The following is a 25,662-nucleotide window of genomic DNA, read 5'->3' as shown; positions in this document are numbered from 1 at the left end:
AGCATGGAAGGCACGATATCCTGCAGTGGTTAGGAATAGCGAGGGAACAAGGGAATGCTGTACTACCTTATATTTTTTTAAGCTACATCATTTAGGGCCTCATTTCCATACTATATTTGACCTTCCGAATGTCACCACAATTACTAAGGATGTTATTACCTTGATTTTTGTATATATGAGTGTTGGTATATACAACTCCCCTCCCTCCCTCTCTCCAACCCCCCTCCTTCCCTTTCTCCATCTCAGCTCCCTTTCCCCTCAAATTTACCACACTGTGTTTTGATGTCATATCCAATTACCACACTCTATTTTGATGTCACATCCCATATTACCTGATTGGTTGTAATGTCATGCCACATATTGTACCGAGTGCCCATTGGCTAGAATTTTGAATAAAAAGCCCAGATCTCAATTTGGTAGATGACTACAGCCATGGATTCCATTACTGAAACTTTAAGGTATTCTTTTTTGACTTCTCTGATGAGGAGGGCTCATGAGATCATCATGTCCAGCAGTTTGAAGGAGCCTGAAGGTATATGAGTACCTATTTGATATGGCAATGGTGAATGCATTCCTTCTTTTCACGCATGTAGGTGGGGATATAGGGCAGCAGCTTGCATTCAGGCAGGAGATGGTGAGAGGCCTCTTATTTGAATATCTCCCAAAAGCTCCCAAATATAGTGGCTGAGGACATCCGGCCGTCACAAATTCTGCTCTTTGGCTTCATAGGAGAAATCCCATTGTCATCAGGGAAATCAAAGAGAAAAAGTACAAGTTCTGCCATGTGTGCTACACACATGGCAAGCGGAAAAAGACTAAGGACCAGTGCCACATCTACAAGGTCCTCTTATGTGTGTTAGGGTACTTCAAAAACTACTACAATAAAGTAAAATACTGAGGTAGTACAATGTACAAAGTGTAAATAGTTTTTGTTTACATGCAAATACATGTATATATTTCACTCCCTTTTTTATTCCCTAATTGAAACTGTAAGAACAATAAGCTCACAAAAGTTTATGAAATTGGTAAAATGAAACAATTGCTGACTGTCCCGTCATTTTTATCGTTCTGATAAAAACACAAAAGTGATGCAAGTCCTCTTTTTCATTTAGTATCAAACAATGTTATGTAGATTCATAGGTATAAGTATACTGTAAAGAACTAATATAAAAAGTTTCAAATTATTTCATTACATTATCGTATTGCTGATCTATTCAAAAGACTAACTATCCGAGTCTAAAATATTAGAAAAAAAAAGTTATATTCAAACCTCTCCAGTTTTTTGAGCTTAAGATAAATACCGTTACTGTATACACTAATCTCAGAAACTGCGACCAATGGGTTAATGTTAACTGAATACCATCTTAACACCTACACTTGCTCTTTCTCTCTCTCTCTTTCACACACAGACACTTTCTTTCTTTCTTTCTCTCTCTCTCTCACCCACCCTACCTACATATATATATTTTTTTCTATACATCTATTTATAAATCTATTTCTATGTATGTGTGTCTATATGTATATGAATGTATAAATATACAAACATAATATATATTATATATTCTGCATTCTGTTTATATATATGTATATGTATATGTTTATGTATATAAATATATATGTATAAATGTAAATATAAATATAAATATAAATATAAATATATCTATACCTATATATCTATATATACATATATATAATTGTTAAAACAACTTAAATCATTAACTAAAATCATACAAACAGTTATATACACTTACATATTAATGGCACTATGACCAAACGTCTTGCAAATATCTCTTTTCAAGTTGCATTTGTGCCAAGTACCTCCTTGCTTCAATTTCTGTTAAGCCTTTGTGTTGTTTAAGTAAGGAAACAAAAGTATCAAATACATCTTTTGACATGTTACGTGCATCTCCACATACATAAACAATAGCAGCTTTTTCATTGATCAATGATACCATTTCTACACCATATCTGATTATATTATCCTGCACATATCTTGGACTGCCTGGCTGATTATCATCTCGAGAGAAGCAAACAATTAAATTACTCAAGACTTTAGTATCTCTGAAATTTTCCAGCTCTTTCTGATAAAGATAGTCTCTTTCTTTATGACGACATCCATAAAAGAGCCAAGACTCACCAAAGGAGATGTCTGGAGAAGCTGTCTGCATCCTATATCTATGCTGTAGAAAACCTACAAATGGTGCCACTCCAGTGCCCGGCCCAATCATTATAATTGGGCTTGAAAGGTCTGTTGAAAGGCGGAAATTCTGATTTGTTCGAAGATATATGGGTATACACACTGGCTCCTTGTCTTTGATGGACAAAACTTCCAGAGACTTTTCCAGTTTAGAATTTTCAAATGATCTGTATAAAGAGTCAAGCCATCCTGTGCATATGCCTTTCCTGGAAAAGGTAACCGCATTCGCTTTTGGAATATCAATAACATTAAATACAAAAGATATTTTTTTTGAATCAATCAGAGGGGATGAAGTGATTGAATATGGTCTAGGAAGAAGCTGAGGCAAATGTTCAAGAAGTGTTGTAACCGGTGGCTTACAAGTTTGGAAAATGCACAGCAAGTCCAACAAGGTAAGCCCTTGTTCCCTGACACACTTTATGTACTCACTTGCACCTTCTTTGCTGACTAGCTCTTGCAATCGTCTCTTTTCTGTAGGGTCTGATGTAAACTGAACTAACGTTCTCAGCAGAGGCTTCTTTGGAACAGATCGAATGTCAACACAGGACTGAAAAACATAATGAAGAGAACTCCTGACTGGTATATATTTTGGTATTGCAGCCCCTTTTTTCTTGGTATTTGAATCAACTGAGAGTTCATATGTTTTTTCTGCTACATCACTTAAGCCAAGTAAAGAGAGAAATAGTTCAACCTCTTCTTCCCTGTTCTGCACAATAATCGCAAATGAGTCTCCTGGCTCATAATGAAAGCTATTCATAGATTCAGGAACGGTTAGGCTAACTTCTAGTGCAGTTTTCACTGAATTATGTTGTGTTAATTTTCTAATAGAAGCCAAACTTGTCATAATTACTTCTGATGCAGCACTGGGTAAGGGTGGTTTATGTTCTGTTTCCTTTTCACCATTTTCCAAGTACCTTATCCTTAAATATTCTGATGGTATAATTGGTAAGGTTAATTTTGCATCTGCAGGTAATGCACAAGATCTCACAGAAAGGCACTGTAGTTCATCATGCAACAAAAAATCTAAGTTGTATTTTGAGGCTATTCTGGTGTAGTTATCTTCACTTCCTACATTACCCTTTAAATTATGATCATTTTTGTTCTGTGAAGTACAATCTGTTTCTTTAACTTCAGTAACACATTCAGTATTTAAAATTCCTTCTTGGTTCAATGATGAAACATTTTGGGAAAGGAGAGTATTGTCACTGAAAGTATCCTTATCAGCACTGCTTACATTAGTATTCACCTGTTCCATAGAGCTGGGGTTTTCCACTAATGCTACCTGATTACATGCATCTACCTCCTCAGCCATCTTGGCAAGATGTTTTTGCAGTGCAGGAAAAAGTCCCTCAATCCATGGCTCTACAACAACTTCAAGGCCTGTGCCATCATCAGCCCATCCACATGGATAAAATCTGCAAAGGTTTAAAGAAAACTGTAAAGGGGAATAAAAACAATAACAGTAAATTATCTTTTTGTTACTATGATTACTTTTGTACATTCCCTTAGTCCTTCCACAAAGGGAATGTTTTATGAGGTGGAATTACTTTTTTACTGCATTTTTCCTGTTGTTGAAATTATAAACTCTTTATTCTTTCAGTCATGTAATTATGTAATTGAATGCTATTTAAAATCACAATGCTATCATACAAAGAACGGACATATATATCATAGCATAAATCTAGAAAATAATAAAGAACACACATATCTTGACAAGCCCACCTCAGGCTACACCTCTGAAGATATTGCCTACCCCAGAAGGATTAATATTAAAAATTATTTCTAACCATAAATTAAGAAATTAAGAATTTACACTTCATGATCCATAACATTGTTAAAATATCGTGCAAGCTTAACGTCCAAAACCTAGATTAATAGTATTATCACATTGAGTATAACTCCTCAAAAGAATAATGAGCTAATATGGATAATATATAGAATTTTTTCTCAGCACTGATAAGCCTGTCATATGGCACATGTCTCTAAACTCAGAAAGACACAAAAAAGATAAAAAAAAACCGCTCTAGTTTTACAATGAATGACTGAAAGAGAAGATGCTTCAAAGAATATTGCTTCAAGCGATCTCTCTCTAAAATAAAACCTACCTAGAGAAGAAGAAGAAAATTTATCTCCGTCTGCAAGGGTTAAGAAAAGAATTATGGAAAAGAAGAACTCCTCACAAAATATGGGAACACATATCTGGTTATTATAGAATATTTTTCTCATCTTCATCCATGTTTCTGGAAAAAAAAAAAAAAAAAAAAAAAAAAAAAAAAAAAGGACAAATCAATTTGATGTGAAGAATATATCACTCACATCAACTCCACTGCCTTACCTTTTTCCACCAAGATCCTGTAGTTTTTGATCAACAGTTTTGCCAAAATTACAAAAGTTAGTGTAATTGGTGTCTCCTAGTCCTAGTACCGTATACGACAGATGACCAAAAGTATTGCTGGGTTGACCTTTTTTGTGAAGCTGACGCCAGAATTTGCGTGCCGTTTCTGGAGGTTCACCGTCACCTGCAAATACTTCATTAATTAGACCAAAAACTGGTAAAGAAACAACTTCATGGTAGTATGGCAGTGAGAGAGAGAGAGAGAGAGAGAGAGAGAGAGAGAGAGAGAGAGAGAGAGAGAGAGAGAGAGAGAGAGAGAGAGAGAGAGAGAGAGAGAGAGAGAGAAGAGAAAAGAAGAGAAGAGAAAAGAGAAAAAGAAAGAGAGAAAGAGAGAAAGAGAGAGAGAAAGAGAGAAAGAGAGAGAGAAAGAGAAAGAGAGAAAGAGAGAGAAAGAGAGAAAGAGAGAAAGAGAGAGAAAGAGAGAGAAAGAGAAGAGAGAGAGAGAGAAAAGAGAAAAAAAGAGAAGAGAGAGAAAAAGAGAAGAGAGAGAAGAAGAGAAGAGAGAGAAAAAGAGAAGAAGGAGAAGAAGAGAAGAGAGAGAGAGAGAAAGAGAGAAAGAGAGAAAGCAGAAGAAAGAGAGAAAGAGAGAAAGAGAAGAAAGAGAGAAAGAGAAAGAGAGAAAGAGAGAAAGAGAGAAAGAGAGAAAGAGAGAAAGAGAGAAAAAGAGAAAAAGAGAAAAAGAGAAAAAGAGAAAAAGAGAAAAAGAGAAAAAGAGAAAAAGAGAAAAAGAGAAAGAGAGAAAGAGAGAAAATGAGAGTCTGTCAAAGGGCAACAAACCTCTAAGACACATATATTCAACAAGAATTTGGTTCCTTGTAAGATAATTCTATAGAGGTTTGTTGTTCTTTCAATGGAATTCCAAAGGCATGGAGGCAATGGTAAGCACTTAAGTCTGCATGTATATATTTGATATCCAATTATGGGTATACCTTCACTTTCTGCAGATTGTTTTATAAAACTATCAGTGATGTTCTATGTCTTCTTTATGGGGCATTATTTTAGAGTATCTATATCTTTACAGAGTCCTCATTTCAAGCTTTAGCAAATAGGAAATAAAGAAAAAAAAATACTGTTAAAATAGTGAATAATAGCCAACTACCTGGAAATATGAAGCAAATAGGGTAAAAATTATTCAATAATCTAAGCCACCCTTCCTCAGTTTGTGGTGGGTGACAACACACTAATGCCATGAATGTTTTTGAGAATATGAAAAGCATGTAAGGTTCAATTGCCTGTTTAGCTGATTTTCATATTTGTTCTTCCATAAATTCATGATAGTGATGTTACAATGATTGTATGTCATATATTCCTTTGGTATGGAGGATAAACAACAGGTAGTATTTGCCTAAAAAATGCCATAAAATACCAGTATCCACTAGATATCTCATAACTTCTAGAAAAAAAAAATTAGTTGTCTCATGTAGAAATGGGCTGGAGTTGGGCAGAAAAAAAATAGTTGTGAGGTGAAGCACAAGTCTTCATTATTCCGTCAACCCTCCTTTCTGGCAAACCCGCGCCAATTTCATAGGCCTCGTACCCAATGGATTATCATGTTGACATTTGTGGAATGGTAGTTTCCGGCCTTCATACAAAATTAATTTACAATTCCTTATAGTGATTTTTAGTTTTAGCTTTTCTTTTTTAATGTCATGATAAATGAACAGTCTAAAGCCCTGTCTTTGCAATAATTTTGGCAAGACATGCCAAATGAATCAACTAATGTTTTGTTAAACATTTTCTGCTATTACTGTCTGCATTTCTTGCTTTAAATATTGGTTTGAGGGAAAGATAACAGTGGATCTTCAACGTTGTATAATGTATTATAATGAGCATTTTCGGGTAACTGCGAAGAGGAAGATTCTCAAATACCTTGAACTATCAGCTTAAAATAACGAGAATTACGTAACCACAATTCCTATCAAAACAAACAAATCTCTGTAATACAGAATATCACCAGCAACATAACACCACAAAACAGAAACTCGAAATGACACATCATGATGCAACAGACCCCAACTAGAGAATCATAAACTCCCTCCTGTCAGAGCATCTCCTGTCTCACCCGTAGTGGATCCGACCAACACTAGACACCGAGTTTCCTCAAGGCTGAAGGTCTTGCCAGTCTCACTACAACATCTCAGCTCATACGTCAGGCCTTTGGCTTCACACTGTTCTGCTAGATCTTCTGCTATGGCTTTCGCGTTCCCTTTCTGTGAAGCGTACAGGAGGAGAAATCCATTCCGAAGTCGAGGGCTGTTCCTCATCTCTTCTATTAGACTGAGAACATTTATTTACAAAATCGGCTATTTATACGACTGCGTTTTGTAAAGGTGCCAATTATGAAATATATATTTGATAATAACTAAGGTAAAATTACTCTGGATTGAGATGGCTTCAGAAATATTGTTAAACTGAAAATGGCAGGTATTATTGTTCATATAACTTCCGTATATGCAATATTTAAATGTCGTTAATTGAGTGAGCAGCGAGTATGAAGCAAAATCAGCTGATGCAGCTGTGCCAAATCTGAAATGTCAATTATAAGAAAAAAATATATAATGGGTTTTCTAATAATTTCATGGGTTTATCAATTAATTGTACTCTAATATTCTTTATTTAGAATATGTGATCAATACATGATGCTTGTAGAATTATTTTCTACATTGAAATACTATAACATTTGGCACTGTAAATCTCGTTTTAAAGGCTTCTTATACTTATTTTTATTTACCATCGCTATACCCGTATTCTGTATATACATTTCTAATCTTGAACTTCATTCTGATGATAATTTGAAAGTCATTGTGATCAAACTTTATAAAAGCCTTTTAAAAAGTTAGTTGGCTCATTAATATCTGGAACAAAACAATGCTATAGATATTAATGGTTCACAAAATCATACTGACAAATAATGTAAACTGATATATTTGAGAGTATATCTGAATACCAGAAAATACAAGAAAATACTGTCGTAAAAATGATCAAAATAACATCCAGTTTCACTGTTGAAACATGATTGTCAATTAAGTAACATAATCATCACGTACATATTAATTCAGTATACGGAATTAACAACTCTAGTAAATATCAGGATATATAAATAAAATAAATAATTAATATATCCCAAAATAAAGCATCATAATGCAAATATCTGTAAGAGCATTTCAAATTCCCGAAAAGTGTCGGGGTCGCGGGAGGGCGAGGAGTGTGGTGAGCCTGAGCGCGGTTTAAAACCAACAAATGGGTTGATGTGATGTGAACAGAGGATGTTTAAGTAGTTTTAAGTGAGTAAATACAGCTATCTGGCATGTTCTCGTCGGTCCAAGCTGTGTTTCTCATTGATGTGAACAGTTTCGTGGACTTATCGAGGAGCGAGAGTGAACTAGAGAGAAATGTGGCCAGGTTGAAGTTGGGCTGCCTCAAGTTGTTGACGGAATTTGGCGCGCGAACCGAGAAGGGCTACGAGGAGGTGCGCTGGTCGTGTAAGTATTATGACTCCCTCTCCTTCAGGCCGGACACCACCAGGAAGAGCTTTGTGGACTTTAATAGGAGCTCCTTCGACGAATTCGAAAATGACGTCACGGACAGGTTTTGCAAGGCTTTTGACAGCAAGCAGACACCGGGCGAACAGCCCTTGCCAGGAGAGCCTGGCAAGCCTCATTGTTATATCCTGAAGAAGGCTCTGCAAGAGGTTCTCCTCGATTACAACTGGGATAGGCCGGACATCAGCTCCCCGGTGAAGACGAACCGACGTAAGGTGAAGGGCGCACAGAGCAAACTCCTTCCCGAGAATGCAGGCCCATACAACTGTGTGATTGTGTGCACTCGGGTGCCACACAGCCTAGAGGACGTGAGGCTCTTCTGTGGCTGTGACTCGGAGTCTGGGGAGGTGCAGGTGACGGCCGAGGACTTCCTGGGAACCATTATTGACCCTGCATTGCTCAAAGGGTTCCAGGAAGACAAGCATATACACCTGAACTTTGTCAATGTGTCCGATGCCTCAGCGGCAGATGTAGTTGATCCTCGTGTGACGAATACCATAAACACAGGCTTAAGCAAGCTCAATGGCAGCCTACATCCACTCAGCAACATTGTCCAGTCAGAAGCTACGCAGATTGCAGCCAATGACAGAGTCCCAGAGGCGGGAGGAATCTTCCCGCCCCCTCCTGTATGTGTGGCAGGGATTGGCGTGCAAGTGACATGGTGGAAGAAAGCACGAGGAGCCAGGCCACGCCGCCCTCAGCCAGGACCTTTCCTGGTGTGGGAGGACGCCGAAGGGATATCCTACCTGAAGGTGCAGTTGGAGGTGTTGGCCGTCCATGGAAGGTATTTATCATGATTTGTTCATTCATTTAGTTTTAGTTTGATGTATGTAATGATATAGATTCTTTTATCTCTTTCTCAAGACTTTCATTGGTGTTGATATGCATGAATGATTGCACTGGAATGGGCTAACATATGCAACTTCATTAACCCATTAGCAGCAGATGGCATGATTTGCTTCAAAGGCAGAGTCGGTTATAGACACGGATGGCACCTTGTCAGACATGTAAAACAGCCATCCTACTGCACAAACATTTTTTTAATACCGCGACCAAAGGGTTAATCATTGTCATAAATAGATATAGCTTTTGCCAGTTAGACATTTTTATTTTATGCACATTGTAAATGACATGCATATGTTTTAGCTAATATCAGCTTTTTGTCTTCTATTTTCTTACAAAGATGATTAGGCTGGCTATCACAATTCTCGGGTACAGCTTTTGAAGGGAGCCACAAATACAGAAACACAAGGATAATATGTCAGAAAGTGATGAATGTTAATCATATGGTTCCTTCAGTAACAAGTATGACACTAAGTCTGATGGAGAAGAACATAGTGCTTTGAACACTATAATAATGTTTTGCTACTCAGATATTGGCATTAGCACGTTTTTTTTCTTAATGTTGAAACTCTGGTGTTCAGGAAAGTTGCTGACTTTTTGTTTTTAGTGGAGTTGCTAGTCATTATCTGCAAATGCCAAGGACTGCCATATCAGCTATATCACTTATTATAACCAGAAAGAAAGGTTTAGTTTATTAAGAAACTGGATACATTTTCAGAATAATCAACAACCAAATTCAAGCAATCTAGTTACTTCTCTAGATCTATAGATTTAAGTCTACACATTATGTATACTTAAAGTAAAGTTTTATTGTATTTAGTAATATTATGTAGCATGTGATGACACAATTAATCATTTTTTGGAACATTATCAATAGTCTTAGATTTTGCTGGTCTGTTGATGACAGGTGTGGATGTATGCATGCATTGTTTTCTCTCTCTCTGTCTCTCTCTGTCTCTCTCTCTCTCGCTCGCTCTCGCTCGCTCGCTCTCGCTCTCTCTCTCTCTCTCTCTGTCTCTCTCTCTCTCTCTCTCTGTCTCTCTCTCTCTCTCTCTCTCTCTCTCTCTCTCTCTCTCTCTCTCTCTCTCTCTCTCTCTCTCTCTCTCTCTCTCTCTCTCTCTCTCTCTCTCTCTCTCTCTCTCTCTCTCTCTCTCTCTGTGTCTCTCTCTCTCTCTCTGTGTCTCTCTCTCTCTCTCTCTCTCTCTCTCTCTCTCTCTCTCTCTCTCTCTCTCTCTCTCTCTCTCTCTCTCTCTCTCTCTGTCTGTCTCTCTCTCTCTCTCTCTCTCTCTCTCTCTCTCTCTCTCTCTCTCTCTCTCTCTCTCTCTCTGTGTGTGTGGATGGGTGGGTGGGTGTGGGTGTGTTTAGAAGTAGTCAGACAACAAGGAGTCAATTAGTAGGCTTACCTGAACTCACCTGTTAACCTCATTCCTTGAATTTTCACAGAAAATGGCTTGTATTTTTACTGCTATTATAATAATGATAATAACAATAGCAGTGGTAGTCATAATAGTAATTATTATAAAAAATATTCAAAAGGGAAGCTTTCCCAAATAATCAAGGAAAGGGGTGAATAGGTAAGGTCAGGTAGGCCTACTAATTGACTCCTTGGTGAGAGAGAGAAAAACATTTTCATAGCAAAATCATAGTGGACTGTCCAATCCCTGTTATCAATGGGATAATATTACGTCTATTATCTCTGGTGAACCATTATAGAAGTATGACATAACCTCTTCTGTGGTATTGCATCAGAGGGTATCATTGTATTTATTGGCTTGAAATATAAGCAGCAGAAATGAAATGTAGCCATAAACCTATGTACAAAATCTATACCTTTCTTCAGCTACTTTTACACAGTTCTTTCTTTTTAGATTGTGACAGCTTTTGCCAATTGGTGGACTATCTCTACTTTATGCAGTGTTGTCTCCAATAGTATCCATATTAACAGACAGTTCAAGCTTTATGATGTCATATTGAGGACTTGTGCTGTCATGCAGAAACTCAGATCCAAGATTTTCAGTTATAATTTTTGTGTCAGCCCAGTGTTAATGTAGGAATAAAGTGTGGCTTTAGCTTCAGGTTGATTTTTCCATGAGAATTTTACTTGAACTGTAGAAATGAAATTTAATCATATAGGCACTTTCAGGGAAAAGATTTACATAATAACAATGAAATACATACATGTTCTCTTCCTAAAGTTCCCATTAACATGTTCAACCATTTAGTCCATCAAAGTTGACAGCATATTATAAAATCCTTATAATGTGCCAGTAAAGCTAGGGCTGTTGAAATTAAAATTCAAGCTGAATATAAATTGTTTTGATATCACAAAATGACTTGTCAAAGCAAATTAACAAATTGATTGTCATTGGGTGCCTACTTGGCCTTGGGAGCTTTGCAAAAGATTTTACTTGTATTGTCAAAAATACAGAGTGACTATGTAATAACAATTTCTTCAAGGTTCTTTTCATACCTCTAATCTTATATATACTCATAAGATCTCTCCACTTCTCTCTTTTTCTCTTTGTTTCTCTTTCTCTTTTCTTTTCATTTGCTTGCACTTTTTGTATTAGTGGTATATCTTTTCTTAGATACAATTTATTTTCTAACAAAATGACCTATAATTGTATTATTTTCAGGTAGGCCAAAAAACATAAAGTGTAAAAAGTAGTGAAGTAATGGACAAGTGCAGTTTTAGAACCCATCTTTTTACCTTCACGGTACATGTATTTACATTCTTGTTTTTCTCTGTACAGCTCCTCACAGGAATGGGGAAATGCGGTTGTGGTTGGTGTGGTGCGAACGAGTGCAGTAAGCGTTTTGGCTGTAGCCGGTGGAACTGGTCATCTTTACGTCTGCCATGCTCCAAACACTGTGTTCACCACTCTTATCAGTGTGCTTGCAAAATATCAGCTTTCAGTGGTAAGATTTTTGTGTATATTCTCTTGATAATGAATTCAATTTTTTAAAACTGATTCATTGATGCTTTGAAAATTATATTCTATATTGATTTTTTATGTAGCTGCAGTAGGATTTTCTAATAGTGGTCATTGGTATGATTTTTCTTTTTCTTTCATAAATTGTGTTTAAAACCTTATTTTTCTGGAAATTATTAGGGATTTGATAATTTTTATTTATTTATTTATTATTATTTTTTTATTTATTTTTTATTTTTTTGAAAAATGTGTGTATTGTATTGAAACAGATTTGGGAAATATGTATATTTTTACTTTCAGCTCCTCAAACTTAACTGTGGAGGAGTTGCTGTGCTGTGTCCATGGGCCGGAGGTGTTGGCTGTCTCGCTGTGATATCTGCTTCTGGCCTAGCAACACCTCCACTGCACAGTCAAGCTGCTTGCCAAGAAACCCGGGTTACTGATCCTCACTTACTTAAATTTGTAGCTCAGACAGTTGAGAAATGTCTGAAGGTAAGATTGATTGTAAAAAAAAAAAAAAAAAAAAAAAGACTAGGGTGCAGTTATACAAGGACCACTGTGCTTTTTTTGTGTGTGTGTGTGTGTGTGTGTGTGTGTGTGTGTGTGTGTGTGTGTGTGTGTGTGTGTGTGTGTGTGTGTGTGTGTGTGTGTGTGTGTATGTCCCCAGAAAATTACATTTGGTATGGTTTCATATCAATATTTTTAATTCAGCACTGAAATAATTTTGTATGTAGATAATCATTTGAAAAGGAGAGTGCATTTATGTTCATGTCTAATATTTTGATAACGTATGATGGTTTCTGGTAAGATGTCTTTTTCATTCTAGGTTTACCAAATAAAGAAATAAAGACTTTAAATATATAAGATTATAGTATTCATAAGTGTTTCATATTCATTCCACTAACAAAAGGTTCATTTACAGAGTGCCTCTCCACACACAAATGGGGAGACTGTAATAACCACCAAGAGATTTTCCGCCCACCAAACGGAAAGATGGTACAGACCCTTAAAGGGATGCAGTGAAACAATGAAACAAATCAGGAAAAAGTAAGGAAATAGTAAATCTGTCTTTATTCAGTGAGAGACTGATTAAAAGTTCAGTGAATTGCAGAATCTCATATGATTATTTTGAACACTAAAAGTACCAAGATGTTTTGTCCTTTGGTGTTACTACAGATAGTGTGGTATTTCTCTGTCAAAAGACATTTAGCTAGTTAAGATTGTCTTCAGTGTCATAAATATTTTTTGTAAACATGAAGTTTAACAAAATTTCTCTGATGTACTTCATGCCCTCCTCTAGGATTAACAGAGTATGATTACAAGATAAGTAAGGTGTTATTAAGTTTTCTATCAAAAATTGAATATTATGTGTGAAATGCTAAAATAACTGATTCTGGAAGACTCAAGGTTTATTTCTTTGTGTTTAACTTTTTCTTATATTTAGCCTTGCCCTTCCTTATCTTTGTCCCTCCCTCTTCTTCACTCCTACCTTTCCTCCCTTTTTCCATTATAATTTAACAAAACCTGAATAGACACTACTTAGTTTGTAAAGGTCAGTAACAATGAGCTTATATAAGTTTTTGCAATGTTCACAGACGGGCCAGCAGAATGGAACGCAAAGCTATGCAAGAGCGCTTGCAGAAAAGATACCGCCCCCAGATTCCTTGTCCTCTATCAGCTGGAGAGATGGGCCCTGTTGATCTTGTTGATGTAACACAACCTTTGGGAGAAGCTGGACCTTCTAAAAAGCCAACCATGAGCCGTGCTCAACAGCTAGTAAAGAAAAGTCATATTGTAACGGCTCAGCAAAAAGTAAAGGTATGTTATAAAGAGATTAATATTTGACAAATTGCTAGAAGAATAGAATGATGATTATCTGTTAACCACCCTAATAGCAATTATACCTTATGTATGGGTAAAAATGTTGAACTCTTTCAGGTTTTAGTTATTTGTTAATTTCATCTATGCTGTATGCACCTCACATTCATTGCTCACTTAGCAAAATTCACTCTAAAGATTGCTTTAACATTGTCTCATATGATTGCTTTGGTCACATTTTGAAGCTGAATTATTACACTTCATTAAAATATGTTTACAAAATCTTAGCAAGTAAAAGAAAAGCGGAAAGAACAATTCGGAATTAGCTGATAAGCTGTTTACAGATGATGTCTTATGAAATGAAGAGTATCTTGAATAATCCTATTTACACAAGCCTATCATGTATTATCATTTGTATTTGTTTATTTTATTTTTCTTATGTATTATTATTGTTATTATTATTATTATTATTATTATTATTATTATATCTTTTCTTCTTTTGAGTGTCAATGTTTTAAATATGGCTAATGAAGCTCTTTTCTCTATATTGGAATTTCAAGAGACTTTGACCAAATTATCGTTGTTTGCAGGAACAACGTGCAGAAGAGGAAGAACGTGTCCAAGCAACAGAGCGCCGTGCAGCTCAGGCCTCAGAACAGGCTCGGAAGTCTCAGGCCCTTGAGTCTCAAGTACTGAATAAGGTGTCTGATATTCAGGTATGGATGTGTTTCTATGATATCATGTCATGGCATTTTATATGGCCGGCATGCCGAGTGATTGGGCATGCAGCGGTCTGTTGTGGCCAGAGTGGGTGAATAGCCCAAGGCGTTAAAGGCCTGTGCGATTGAAACATCCCAGAGTTTAGACCAGGCAGAGCCAAAACTGCTATATCATTATCAGGTTAAATATATTGAAAAAAGTTACTAAATAAATAATTGTGATGAATGTAAGTAAAATTTGAGTTATTCAGTTCAGAAAATCATTACAGAAAAAGGAAATTCAGCAAAAGGCAAAAGAGGTGTCAGTGGAATCTAAGTAATTGGCAACAATATAATATTAATTCCAAAGTGTCTTTTACAAAACCAAGAAGATTATAATATTTTTTTATTTGCAAATTGCTCTTCAACCCTTTGACTCTAGTATATGCATGCACTGCAGTTCTTGGGTCAGATACCAAAAAGCATATTTTTAGAGGTTTATATGATCATATTCAGCCTGGTTGCCCCTTCCTTGAATTGATGGGAAAAAAGACTGGGAAATTGATAGATAACAGGAAATATATTTATATATATACACACACAGTTATACATAGTAAGACACAAAATCATGTATAACAGTTTAAGCATCTACAAAATGACCAAAGGAATAAATTAAAGTAAAAGGATATGTGAACAGCCAGGTGCAAGGCAAACAGTCATTGGAAAGATTAGTTTGTGATTCAAGTGACATTGATGAAGTTTGAGCCAAGTTGTTAGCTGCCCTCATGGTCTTTTTTTGCTTAATGCCATTTCATACATGCACATGTCTATTGCACTCAGTGTCCAATTTCTCAAAACACTTTGTGAACATTAAACAGGGGAATGCATCACTGCACAGTATTTTTTTAAAATGTATCCTTTTTTTAACAATATGATGCTTATGCTACATAATAAGTAGATCTAATGTAAAGAGTATTATAATGCTTTTGCAACTATAATGTTTGCTGTGCAGTTAAGTAATGCAACACACTATGAAGGCCCACTTTGGAAAATAACAAGAGTGTATCACATCCTGGTATCTAAATGAAAATGAATAGAGAGGAATTTTGAACATCAAGCATATCAGAAACTTCAGAATTCAATGAAAATTAAGAAAATGTAAATAATGTCTATAAGACTAACATCTTATGCAATAATTAGTGCCAAAAGGCCTTATGGCTCTGAGTGATGTAATGATGATAAGATATGTAATTCCATAACAAAGTTTTAAGAAGATTTAGTTTTTCCTTGATACTATCTTACTTTATTGGACATGAGATCAGATATATGAATCATGTAATTTACTTGTCTGAAAATATACATATATAGATTGATTACTCAATGAAGGAGAGGTAATAATCATTATTTTATTTTATTTATTTTTATATTTCATTTAATTAAAGTTTTATTAATAATGTCTCTTTTTTTTTCTTTTAGGACACAGACAAGCTGATCCAGACATTAAAGAATCTGTGCAATGGTGATGGCATTGAGACAGATCTCTTTACCACAGCACAAACTGTGATTAACCTTGCTCTCATGCATGTCAAGAACAGCTGTGGAAGAGACATGGAGGTAAGAATAAGCTTTTGATGTAAATATATATATATATATATATATATATATATATATATATATATATATATATATATATATATATATATATATAATGATAATAATAATAATAATGATGAACCACAAATTTTTTGTTGCTTTAAAAATGAACACTGCACTTATATCTACTTATTAATTCCAGGGTGGATTGCGAAAACTGTTAGGTAGCGGTGTTATGCAAACCACCGTTGGTATAAATAATGAGCATCCTCCAGAGTCTCATCTGCACCAGTACAAACTCCAGACATTGTTGCACTTAGAGTTACTATGGGTCTTAGGTAAGATAACATTGAACAGAACATATACTGCTGAGATTGTTCATTGATACTTGTATTTGTGAATGGATATTTTGGTATAATATGGGTCAATTATGTTTCTATAAGACTTTGAAACTTTGGATAGGTTACTCTTCAAGTAGCCAAATGGAGGATGAAGAGGAGGAAAGTAGGGGAAGCAGCATCAGAGAGCACCATGTGGAAGAGGCAGTGAAGATGTTAAGAGCCATATCTCTCCGCCACAACCCAACCACTATGGCCACTTTCTTGCAGGAGACCGTCTTAGAAAAGTAAGTATTTTTAATATTACCTTTGCTAAGAGCTGTTATTGGTGTCAGAGTGTGTTTGTTTGTTTGTTTGTTTATTTATTTATGTTTATATAATATATATATATATATATATATATATATATATATATATATATGTATGTATGTATATATATATATATATATATATATATATATATATATATATATATGTATGTATGTATATATATATATATGTATATGTACTTCTTCTTCTACTTCTACTTCTACTTCTTCATATTCATTATCTTCTTAAGGTTTTAAGATTTACTGTTATTTATTCTTGCCATATGACCCCTAAACAAATGATAGTACAATAAGCCTTTGTATAATGAATTGTGCAAATTTGAACTTAGTCAACAGCATTACACATTAGAGCATCATAATAAATTCTGGCTTTAGTAAAGATACCAATATTAAGAGAGAAACATAGAACATATGTTTTTTTTGGGGAAAAAAAAATCCATTCTTCAGATTTTTGATACCTGCCACTCAGTTTTATGGACTTTCTGGTGTCTTCACCAAGAAGAGTGGTACAGAACTCCTTTTTCTTCACTTTTTTCCAATGGTTTATCAAAATCCTCATCAATTTGTTTACATTCGGATAGTGCTATATTTTAATGATAAATAAAAAAAAGGTGGAACCATCATGAAGAGGCTGACACACGTTAGCTTCTGTCATTGTATTTCCAGTTAGTATTGTATTTTCCTTAATTAAGACTATCACTTTCAAGCTAGGACCCAAGTCTTAAATATGGAAATTTTCAAGTATAAAAAACAGGGGATGCAGAGAAGATATAGTTATGTTGAAGCCAGATATTGTAGGTATCTAATATTGCAATATATATTGTAAAAAGTCATTCAAAATTACACCCTTTGTGTGATTATTGGTACACTAAGATGATTGATTTTTATTTGAAAGTGTACTTAAAATTATTCAAATGTAAAACATTGGCCATATAAAAGCCTCCAAAAGTAAACAGAGGATTAAGGATTAAGGAGTGGAATTATCTAGGTTCTGAAGTGTTGGAAGAAATTTCAAGGTCACAGGTGAACTGTCTGTTTAAAGATGACAGTATTAGTTAAAGTATGGAATATTGAAGTTGTGGATTGAAGTAAAGTAAGGGATATAAATCTATATCAATAAGTAAATGAATGAGAGTTCATATAAATTTCCGGAAACTTAGTGAAAGTCTGCAGCAGTAGACTTCCCTAATGTTTTAACTGCTAGTGACATGAAAGGCTTAATTTTTACATTTTCATTTTTTTATGTATTTTACCTTCGGATTTGTTTTTATACCATTTATAATGTAACCCAAAATACATATTGTTATTCCTTTTACAAATGCTCAGATATATTGTTGCTGCTCTCCATTCTTTTTCATCAAGAGCTCACTATAATGAAACCAAATATTATTTTAAGGGTTTACAAAACTTAGGTTAAAGTAACTGTTTACTTTTTTCTGTTTACATTGAACAGGCTTTCTTATTGTGGCCATCTATTTGATGTGATGTTTAGACAACCAGTCACTTGCCAGGTAAATAGTTTGTCCTTCTTCCTCTGTGTGTGTCTGTCTGTTAACCCATTCCCGCCGGGCCGTTTCGTCTTCTTTGGCGTCAATGCCGGGGCTCTCGAACGCATAGGCCTAAATCAATTATATCATTGACGGCGTATGACGGCACCCGCGCTATCATATTACATAATCGCCGTCTGTGGCCGGCGGCATTGTATTAAGGTAAAAAACAATAACCTCTCTTTTTTGCAGCTATGTTGGGACTCTTGGAGAGGTGCTGGTAGAAATCTATGAAGAACTGAATCAACCTCTTCCTGGACCCCTGAAGATTCTTACAGGAGACTTGAGTTCTGTAGCTGACATAAGGCCCAATTCTGTGAAATCACATGTTAGTTCTGTTGATGGCATTTTAGCCCCTTTTTTTTCTCCAAATTTGTAGAAAAATTAACATAACATTATCAATTATTCCTTGATATGTATGTTTACAAAGCATTGTTTTAACAAAGTGGGACAGGATAAAGATATCATTTGTAACTTAATATATATTTGACATGTGGCACAACAGATATTACAGAGATTTATATTTTCACAGGCAAGTTCTGTGGTGAGTTACGACAGTGCTTGTGGATCAGTTGAGAACCCAGGCTCGGGCAAATCAAGAGAAGGTCGAAGGATGTCTTCACGTCATCCAAGCCTAAAAGAAACAAGCAAACGAACTATTGTAATACCAGTGGTAACAAGGGCACTGAGAAGGACCACTAGCGAGCAAACTAAGCAAGCAGCAGCTCCCCCAGCTCCTGTTGCAAATAAAGGTTAGTCAAAGGCATAAGCATTAGTTAAGATCATACAAAAATTGGAGAGAAAGATGGGCATAATGAACATTGCTAAAATATTGTTGTTAGTGTTGTTATTATGGTTATTGTTGTTATTGTTAATATTTTTGTTCTAATTTCATATTAATATATTTTTTCATATCACCTACAATGCATATTATGCATATATTTTGAATATTTATAATAATATATAGGTTAGATATACAATAAAGTATATAATTTATGCACAACAAAATTTCTTTGGAACAGCTTCAGAGTCCACTGACAATGACATCAAGAAAGTATGCCGCAACCTCTTCGACTTGAGCGATGGTCCAGCTCCAAAGCCTAAGTTACAGAGATCAATGACTGTTGGAGCGGTACCTGTGGCAGAGTTGAGACGCAGTCCTCGGAAGAAGCATCGAAAATCCACTGCTATCACTCCAAGGAAGAGCAGAATATTAATGAAATCATCAAAAAGCTCCCATAAAACTCCTGTTAAAGGGTTGCACATTGCAAATAAAGGAATGAAGACTCCAAAATCAAAGAAAGGTATTGTCCATGGACTCGCTTGCACTTCCTCAATGCGCTATTTGATTACATTCAGACTCGCCATAAAAGAATGTACTAAACTCCATTTTAGTTACTTTTAACCCATTTCTGCCGGGTGGCATGATATCATGTCATGCAAATATTTAGCTCCCGCTGGATGACATTTTATTATGTCATGATCTCTCCCTCAAAAAGTATGTTTTACATCATTACGTGTATACATCATCATAGGAGTTCCATTTGTATAGACATTTTTATTCACTTGGTAAAATAATGTAAACAAATACAAAAATCCTGATTATCTCCCTGTTGAAGTTGGTGGCTGAAAAGTGATATTAGAGGCGCAGTGTGGCATTGTGCAGGGAGAGTTTCAAGCTTAGTCACTGTGTGCACTTGTTATCTAGCGTGTGGGAGTTGCATTATGCAAATATAAGTCCCAATATAAATGGGTTAAGTAGGGCGTAAAGAATATCAATGTTAGAGCAGAACCTTCCAGTGTTTCTGAGTCAGATGCACTACCATTTATATTTGATATATATATATAACATTTTTGCCACTGGTTCACTTTGCTAGTAATGTCTTGAACATTTACGAGTGGCTAAAATACTTACCTGAGATGCTTTTTTTTAGCGCAATTGCTGATGAAATTTATGAACATTTGTACTCATTAACCTGTTGCCAATGGGGCTGTTTTGGCTCCAAATGGTCAAAATGCCAGGGTATTTCAAATGCGTAAGCCTAATGCCTAGGGCTATTCGCCCACACTGGCTGCGGCCAAGCACTACTTGCTCATTCATTTGGCGTGTCAGCCAGGGGGATAGCCATGACAAAATATCTTGTCCCCGGTGGCTAGAGCTGCCACCACTTGACATATCTTGTAACCCATTGGTAACGGGTTAATGCAAAGTAGGAGTAACAAATTTACTTGGAAAAAAAAAATCACTGAAAGTAACCATTGTTGCATTAGTTAATCCCAATGTCTGACAGCATTGTAGAAGTTAATTTTTATATTCACACAGGAGGTGTAATTGTTCCTGAAACACCTGGAGATAAAGTTGGGCAGACTATGTTTAACAAGAGAAGAATTCGCAAAAGCACAGGCACAACACTGGTCACTGAGAGCCCAGATATAAAAAGTATGTGTATCTGCATTTTCTTTGCCTCTCCTAGGCTTTTGCAGTCTCTTTTTCCTTATCTTTCTTTTCCCCTATTCCCTTTCGTTTTCCTTCTCTTCCTCCTCTTTTTCCTGACTCCTCTTGCTCCTCCCATCCTCTCTCCTCTCCTCTCCTTTTTCATCTCTTGGTCCCTACCCTTTCCTCTGCACTCCTCTCTTTCCATTTTCATGTCTCTATTTCACTCATGCACATTACGTTATATTCTGCATGTATTAAAAGTAACGGCATTTTACCTACCAATATTTTTATCTCCACAGGAGTCAGCAAAACAACACCCCGAAGGCTTCAAGCAAGTTTGACAATTACTCGCAGAAATTCATTCTACTCTGGTGCACGTTCCCGAAACTGGGAACGTGGTAAAACTCAGTTGCTTGCTGACCACATCCGCAGCCATTCTGAGAGAAGGAGCTTAGATTCCAGTGCTTTTCAAAGCGTGGGAGATGCTAGTTTCTTGTTCTCTGAAATCTTATCAGCAAGCCAGTCAGATCTTTCCCATCAAGATTCCACGTGTAACAATAAGGATCATAATGATGCTGGGACTCCAGAAAGACGCGTCTTGGACTATGGCCTGGATACAAGCACTGAAGTTGAAGAAAGTTCAGAAACATTAAGTTCAGCTAATAATGTGTCCAATAACACTTCGCAGTCATCGTCAGTCTTCTCTGACTCTCCCACCAAAAATACCCATGGACAGAGATTAACTAAAGGTTGTGAAGCATCATCATCTAGGATGAGTTTAAAGAGAACTCCTGTAAAGGCTGTGAAAAGGGCTCTCTCACTCTGTACTCCAACAAAGCCACTTTTGGTCCCTAAATCCCCCAGAAGGAGCCTTCGTGCTGAGACAGCTAAAGAGGAGCCTTTATTCTGTACCCCAAAGAAAGTAAATGATAGTCCTTTCAGTAAGAAAATTTTCTCTGTTGATGGATTGATTCCTTGCACACCAAAAGGTAAACCTCCATTGGATACATCCCTATCTACTCTGACACCAAGTAAGAGAGTGCAGTTCAGTTTGACACTTACTCCAAGCAAACGTGTTCTATTAGCCAACAATCCACAAACTCCCAAAAACAAATTAGGAATATTGTCAAGCAATCCTCCTACTCCCAAAAGTATTTTGAAAACTCCCTCCAAGACTCCTGGTAAAACTCCTGCTAAAGCTAACATCCAGAGTCCAGACATATTTGCTACAACTGGAAAGAAAGATAAGCAGACTCCAATGAAAACACCATTAAAATATATGGATGGTAAAGCAAGCCTGAGAGTATCTAGATTAAATTTAGAAGACATCAGTGAAAGGGTTCCTGAAACTCCTTCAAAAGCAGATATAGGCACTCCTGTAAAAGTGGGTACATTTGTCTGTAACGGAGAAAGTGAAATTGAACTTTTGTCACCAGTGAAAGGTAGTCAAAGGCATTGTAAAAGTCCAGTCCTACTTCACACTCCTGAGAAAAAATGTTCTCTGGCAGAGGATGCAAGTGTCGAAGAGGAAAATAAGAATTTATCAGGAAATGAAGATTTAAGACCAGACATTAGTGTCGAAAATTTAAAGGGTATTACTCCAGAAGATGTTGAATTGATAAGTACGCTCATGTTTGGAAAAGAGCATGAAGAAACCTCTGAGATTGGAGCAGCAGAGATAAGTGAAGATGATGACTTTTTCAAACTAGATATCAATGGTATCTTGTGTTCTCTCTCCAGTCCTACCAAACAAGCAAACAGTCATTCTCCTGTTGTAAGTCACAGCTTGCATGAAGACTTGGCTCCTTCTTTAGGAGAATCAAAAACTCGATTGCTTGATTTAAATGCTTTCTTAAATGAGCAAGAGACCCCTGAAAAGAATGAAGACTGTCATTCAGGTAATGAAGACCTCCTTGCTAGCCCTGAAATTACTTTGGACCCAAAAATGAAATGGTATATAGAGAGAATGAATCAACAACTCAGCAGACTTGAAGGCAGTGCAGAAACCCAGCCAGATGGGGCAGTGGTTAGTGTGAAAAAGGAAAGATTAAAGCAACTTGACCAGATTAAGAAGAGTATTGTGAGTGAGATTACAGTTCATTCAGACAAAAAGAATAGAGGCTTATCTGTTGGCTCAAGTGAAGACAACTTAGATGAATCGGAAAATCCCCAAATTAAAGAAGCTTTTGAAGTGCAAAGAACGTTGATGAATACATCTCCAAATAAAAAGTCCATTGAAAGGGAAAATGAAAGAAGAAATGAGAAGTTGGTGATTAATGATTTGAAGGTAGAGGAGCATCAGACAACAGCAGTTTCGGGAAAATCAACAAATACTGAAACAAATAAAGATAGGAGTGAGGCAGTGGAAAAAGCTGAGCAAAAATCCAATCTTGAATGTAAAATGCCTCACAAAAGAGGATCCAGAAGATCACACATTCATTTGGTATCTTCAGAGGTAGATGAATCTGAAGATACAGATTTGTTGGATGAAGAAAAATGCAAGGGTGAAATTGAAAAATCTGAAGGGGAAAATAAAGGAAAACAGGCAGAACAGCTGGGGAATGATGTGTTACAGAATCAAGTCTCTAAGGATGGTGGTGAACAGGAGATGGAAATAAAGCCTGTTACAAAACCTGAGAGGATATTCAGAAGAGAAACAAGGAGGTCTGGAAATAGCTCCTTACTGCACAATAGTGAAGAATCTGAAGTCAACAAGGCTGGAAACACATCAAATCTTCATATTAAAGAGGGCAAGAAAGATATTGAAATAGTAGATGAGGTACTAAAAATGGAAGATTCAACAGGATTAACATCAGACAGTGAGAGTGACAAATTAGAATTGGAAGAAAGAGAAAACTTACTGAAGGCAGATGTGATAGACACTGAACAGATGAATGATTTGGTGGATGAGAAGCCCGAGTCTGTAAGTAACTCACGTGTAAACTTAGCAATTGATCAGCCTAAAAGTAGAGAGACTGATAAAAAATCCAAGAAAACCACCAAGAGGAAGATATTTGAAAGCGATGACGAGATTGACGAAACTGTCAATCAGGAAAATATAAAAGGCAAGTCAAACAGTAGTAACAGACAAGACTTAAAAAGGAGGAGAGGAAACGAGAGGAGGTTGAGCTTGAGAAAACAGGCGGAGGTACCAAAGAAAATTACCGAAGAAAGGGCAAGCAAGAGAAGTTGCGTCAGAAGAATTCCCTCGTTCAAGGAGTACAGTAGCGAGGATGAGGATTATATCTTTGACACTAACGTACCGTCACCGGTCACTCTTGTCGAAAAGACCGTTAACACGCCGTCTGCTAAGAGGAGGAGGATATTTGAAGACGACGAAGATTTTATATCTCCTTTGAAAACAGACTTAGAGTTGATGCCTTTGAAAAATGTTGAAAATCTACCCCTTAACAATAAAACGGAAAAGGCAATGCCAACTGAAAATGATGTTAAAAAGGTAGGAGTAGAGTCTAGTAAACTTGATCTGCAAGACTCTCCATTATCTAAAGTCAGCACTCCAGACAGATGTAAACAGCAGAAAATTGATATTTATCTCTCACCGATACACAAACAGTCTGCAGAGGCTGAAACTGTAACAAGAATTGCTGCAGAAACATCACTACGGAAAAGACCAGAGACACCAAATGACTGGAAAAGAGTCAAACCAAGAACTAACAAAAGTAAGAATTCTAAGCCAGATGTGGAAAGTGATCCACAGAAAAGTACAACTGGTAAAACAGAGCAGGGAAGAAATGAAGAAAAATCACGTGGCAGGACAACAAAGAGAAAGAGAAGAGGAGTGAAATTAAAGCTTACCAAAAGTGGAGATCAGTACCAAGTTTCTGAAGCAAATGCATCAATTGGAAGTTCAGATCTCAACTCCAGTGGAGATTTGCCAGTAAACTCGGGCACAAATGATGACAGGAAAGATGCTGACAATTCTTTAGATTCATCCAATTCATGTGATACTCCTGCATCAAAGAAAAAGAAAAGCCACAAGGAAAAGTCTATAATTACACCTCTGCGATTTACACGACATATGTCAAAAGACTTGAGTGTCTCTCCAGAATTCTTCCAGAAATTGATTACTTTATCCCCAGAGCGAGGAGGAAGCCCCATGAAAAGTTCTAAGAGAAAGAGTGATGAAGCATTAGGACACAAATTAGAAAGAGAAATGATGGAACAACAAAACAATGACGAGGATTCAATTAGCACTGCTTCGAGCATTGGGCATTGTAATAGTTCGGACCTTGAGGACCTCCCTTTTAACCTGTCTCCAGATCCACAGTTGAAAAGCCAAAGGAATACTGTTGTTAATGAGGAATGGACAGTTCAGAATGTCCCTGGATCACCTACCATGAAGACCTTCATACGTAAACAAAAGAATAAACATTCCATTCACAAGAGTCCCCGGATAGAATTATCTCCAATCCAAGGCAGGTCAAAAAGGTCTAGACTTTCTAACCCAAGTATGTTAAGTCTAGTTCACTTATCGGTGTCACCAATAATTAATAACAAAGTGAGTATGGACACCCATGAATCTCAAGACGACACAGGATATCAACCAAAGCCGAAGTCTAGCAGAAGATTGTACAGAAGCAGCAAAAATTTTTAAATGAACATCAATGGTGGTAGTCATGGTGGTAACCAGTGAGTAGTATCTGGTTGTGCAAGATTCTGTGTGAGGGCATACTTTTATATAGGTACAATTCCTGATTGTCTTCTTTGGCAAGCAGGCCTTCTGAGTGTTTGAGTTTGTATGTTTATGTGAGTGTATATGTTCTATTTTCAAACCAGTTTCCTAAATTTTATATAGAAATATATATTCTGTCTATAAATGAATTGCTTGTATAGTCATAATAATAATTAATGAACATTTGGATTTGATATTATTGACATTATCTTGTTACTGGATCATTTCATTTACTTCTTTTTTAGATGTTTTTTTTTTTTGTATTATCAGGTAGTGCTAGTATTATTTGTAGTATTCTT

General features: G+C 36.3%; 2 protein-coding genes across 2 annotated transcripts in view; one reads left to right on the top strand and one right to left on the bottom strand.

Moving 5' to 3' along the window:
- Positions 1 to 1,043: 1,043 nt before the first annotated feature.
- Positions 1,044 to 6,891, bottom strand: LOC122265754 (methionine synthase reductase). The gene is made up of 3 exons (XM_043035175.2): positions 6,655 to 6,891; positions 4,533 to 4,716; positions 1,044 to 3,612 (listed from the first exon to the last, which is right to left on the bottom strand). Exons 1-3 carry the CDS (start codon positions 6,854 to 6,856, stop codon positions 1,764 to 1,766), a joined length of 2,235 nt encoding a protein of 744 aa, XP_042891109.2. The 5' UTR covers positions 6,857 to 6,891; the 3' UTR covers positions 1,044 to 1,763.
- An 893-nt stretch (positions 6,892 to 7,784) lies between these two features.
- Positions 7,785 to 25,662, top strand: part of LOC122265756 (uncharacterized) — an 18,376-nt gene continuing 498 nt past the window's right edge. The window contains exons 1-14 of the mRNA XM_043035176.2: positions 7,785 to 8,918; positions 11,731 to 11,896; positions 12,211 to 12,402; positions 12,833 to 12,957; positions 13,506 to 13,728; positions 14,319 to 14,444; positions 15,903 to 16,040; positions 16,222 to 16,357; positions 16,482 to 16,644; positions 18,426 to 18,561; positions 18,766 to 18,985; positions 19,256 to 19,537; positions 20,557 to 20,673; positions 20,970 to 25,662. The exon at positions 20,970 to 25,662 is cut by the window's right edge and continues 498 nt beyond it. Coding sequence (XP_042891110.2) covers positions 7,900 to 8,918; positions 11,731 to 11,896; positions 12,211 to 12,402; positions 12,833 to 12,957; positions 13,506 to 13,728; positions 14,319 to 14,444; positions 15,903 to 16,040; positions 16,222 to 16,357; positions 16,482 to 16,644; positions 18,426 to 18,561; positions 18,766 to 18,985; positions 19,256 to 19,537; positions 20,557 to 20,673; positions 20,970 to 25,285 — 7,359 coding nt within the window. The 5' untranslated portion in view covers positions 7,785 to 7,899 and the 3' untranslated portion in view covers positions 25,286 to 25,662. The remainder of the gene's footprint in view (positions 8,919 to 11,730; positions 11,897 to 12,210; positions 12,403 to 12,832; positions 12,958 to 13,505; positions 13,729 to 14,318; positions 14,445 to 15,902; positions 16,041 to 16,221; positions 16,358 to 16,481; positions 16,645 to 18,425; positions 18,562 to 18,765; positions 18,986 to 19,255; positions 19,538 to 20,556; positions 20,674 to 20,969) is intronic.

This window comes from Penaeus japonicus, unplaced genomic scaffold (assembly GCF_977035675.1).
Source record: "Penaeus japonicus unplaced genomic scaffold, GWHDUDI00000001_assembly GWHDUDI00000013, whole genome shotgun sequence".
NCBI lineage: Eukaryota > Metazoa > Arthropoda > Malacostraca > Decapoda > Penaeidae > Penaeus > Penaeus japonicus.
Note: the sequence above shows the minus strand (reverse complement) of the source record. Positions and strands in the feature narration are given on the sequence as shown.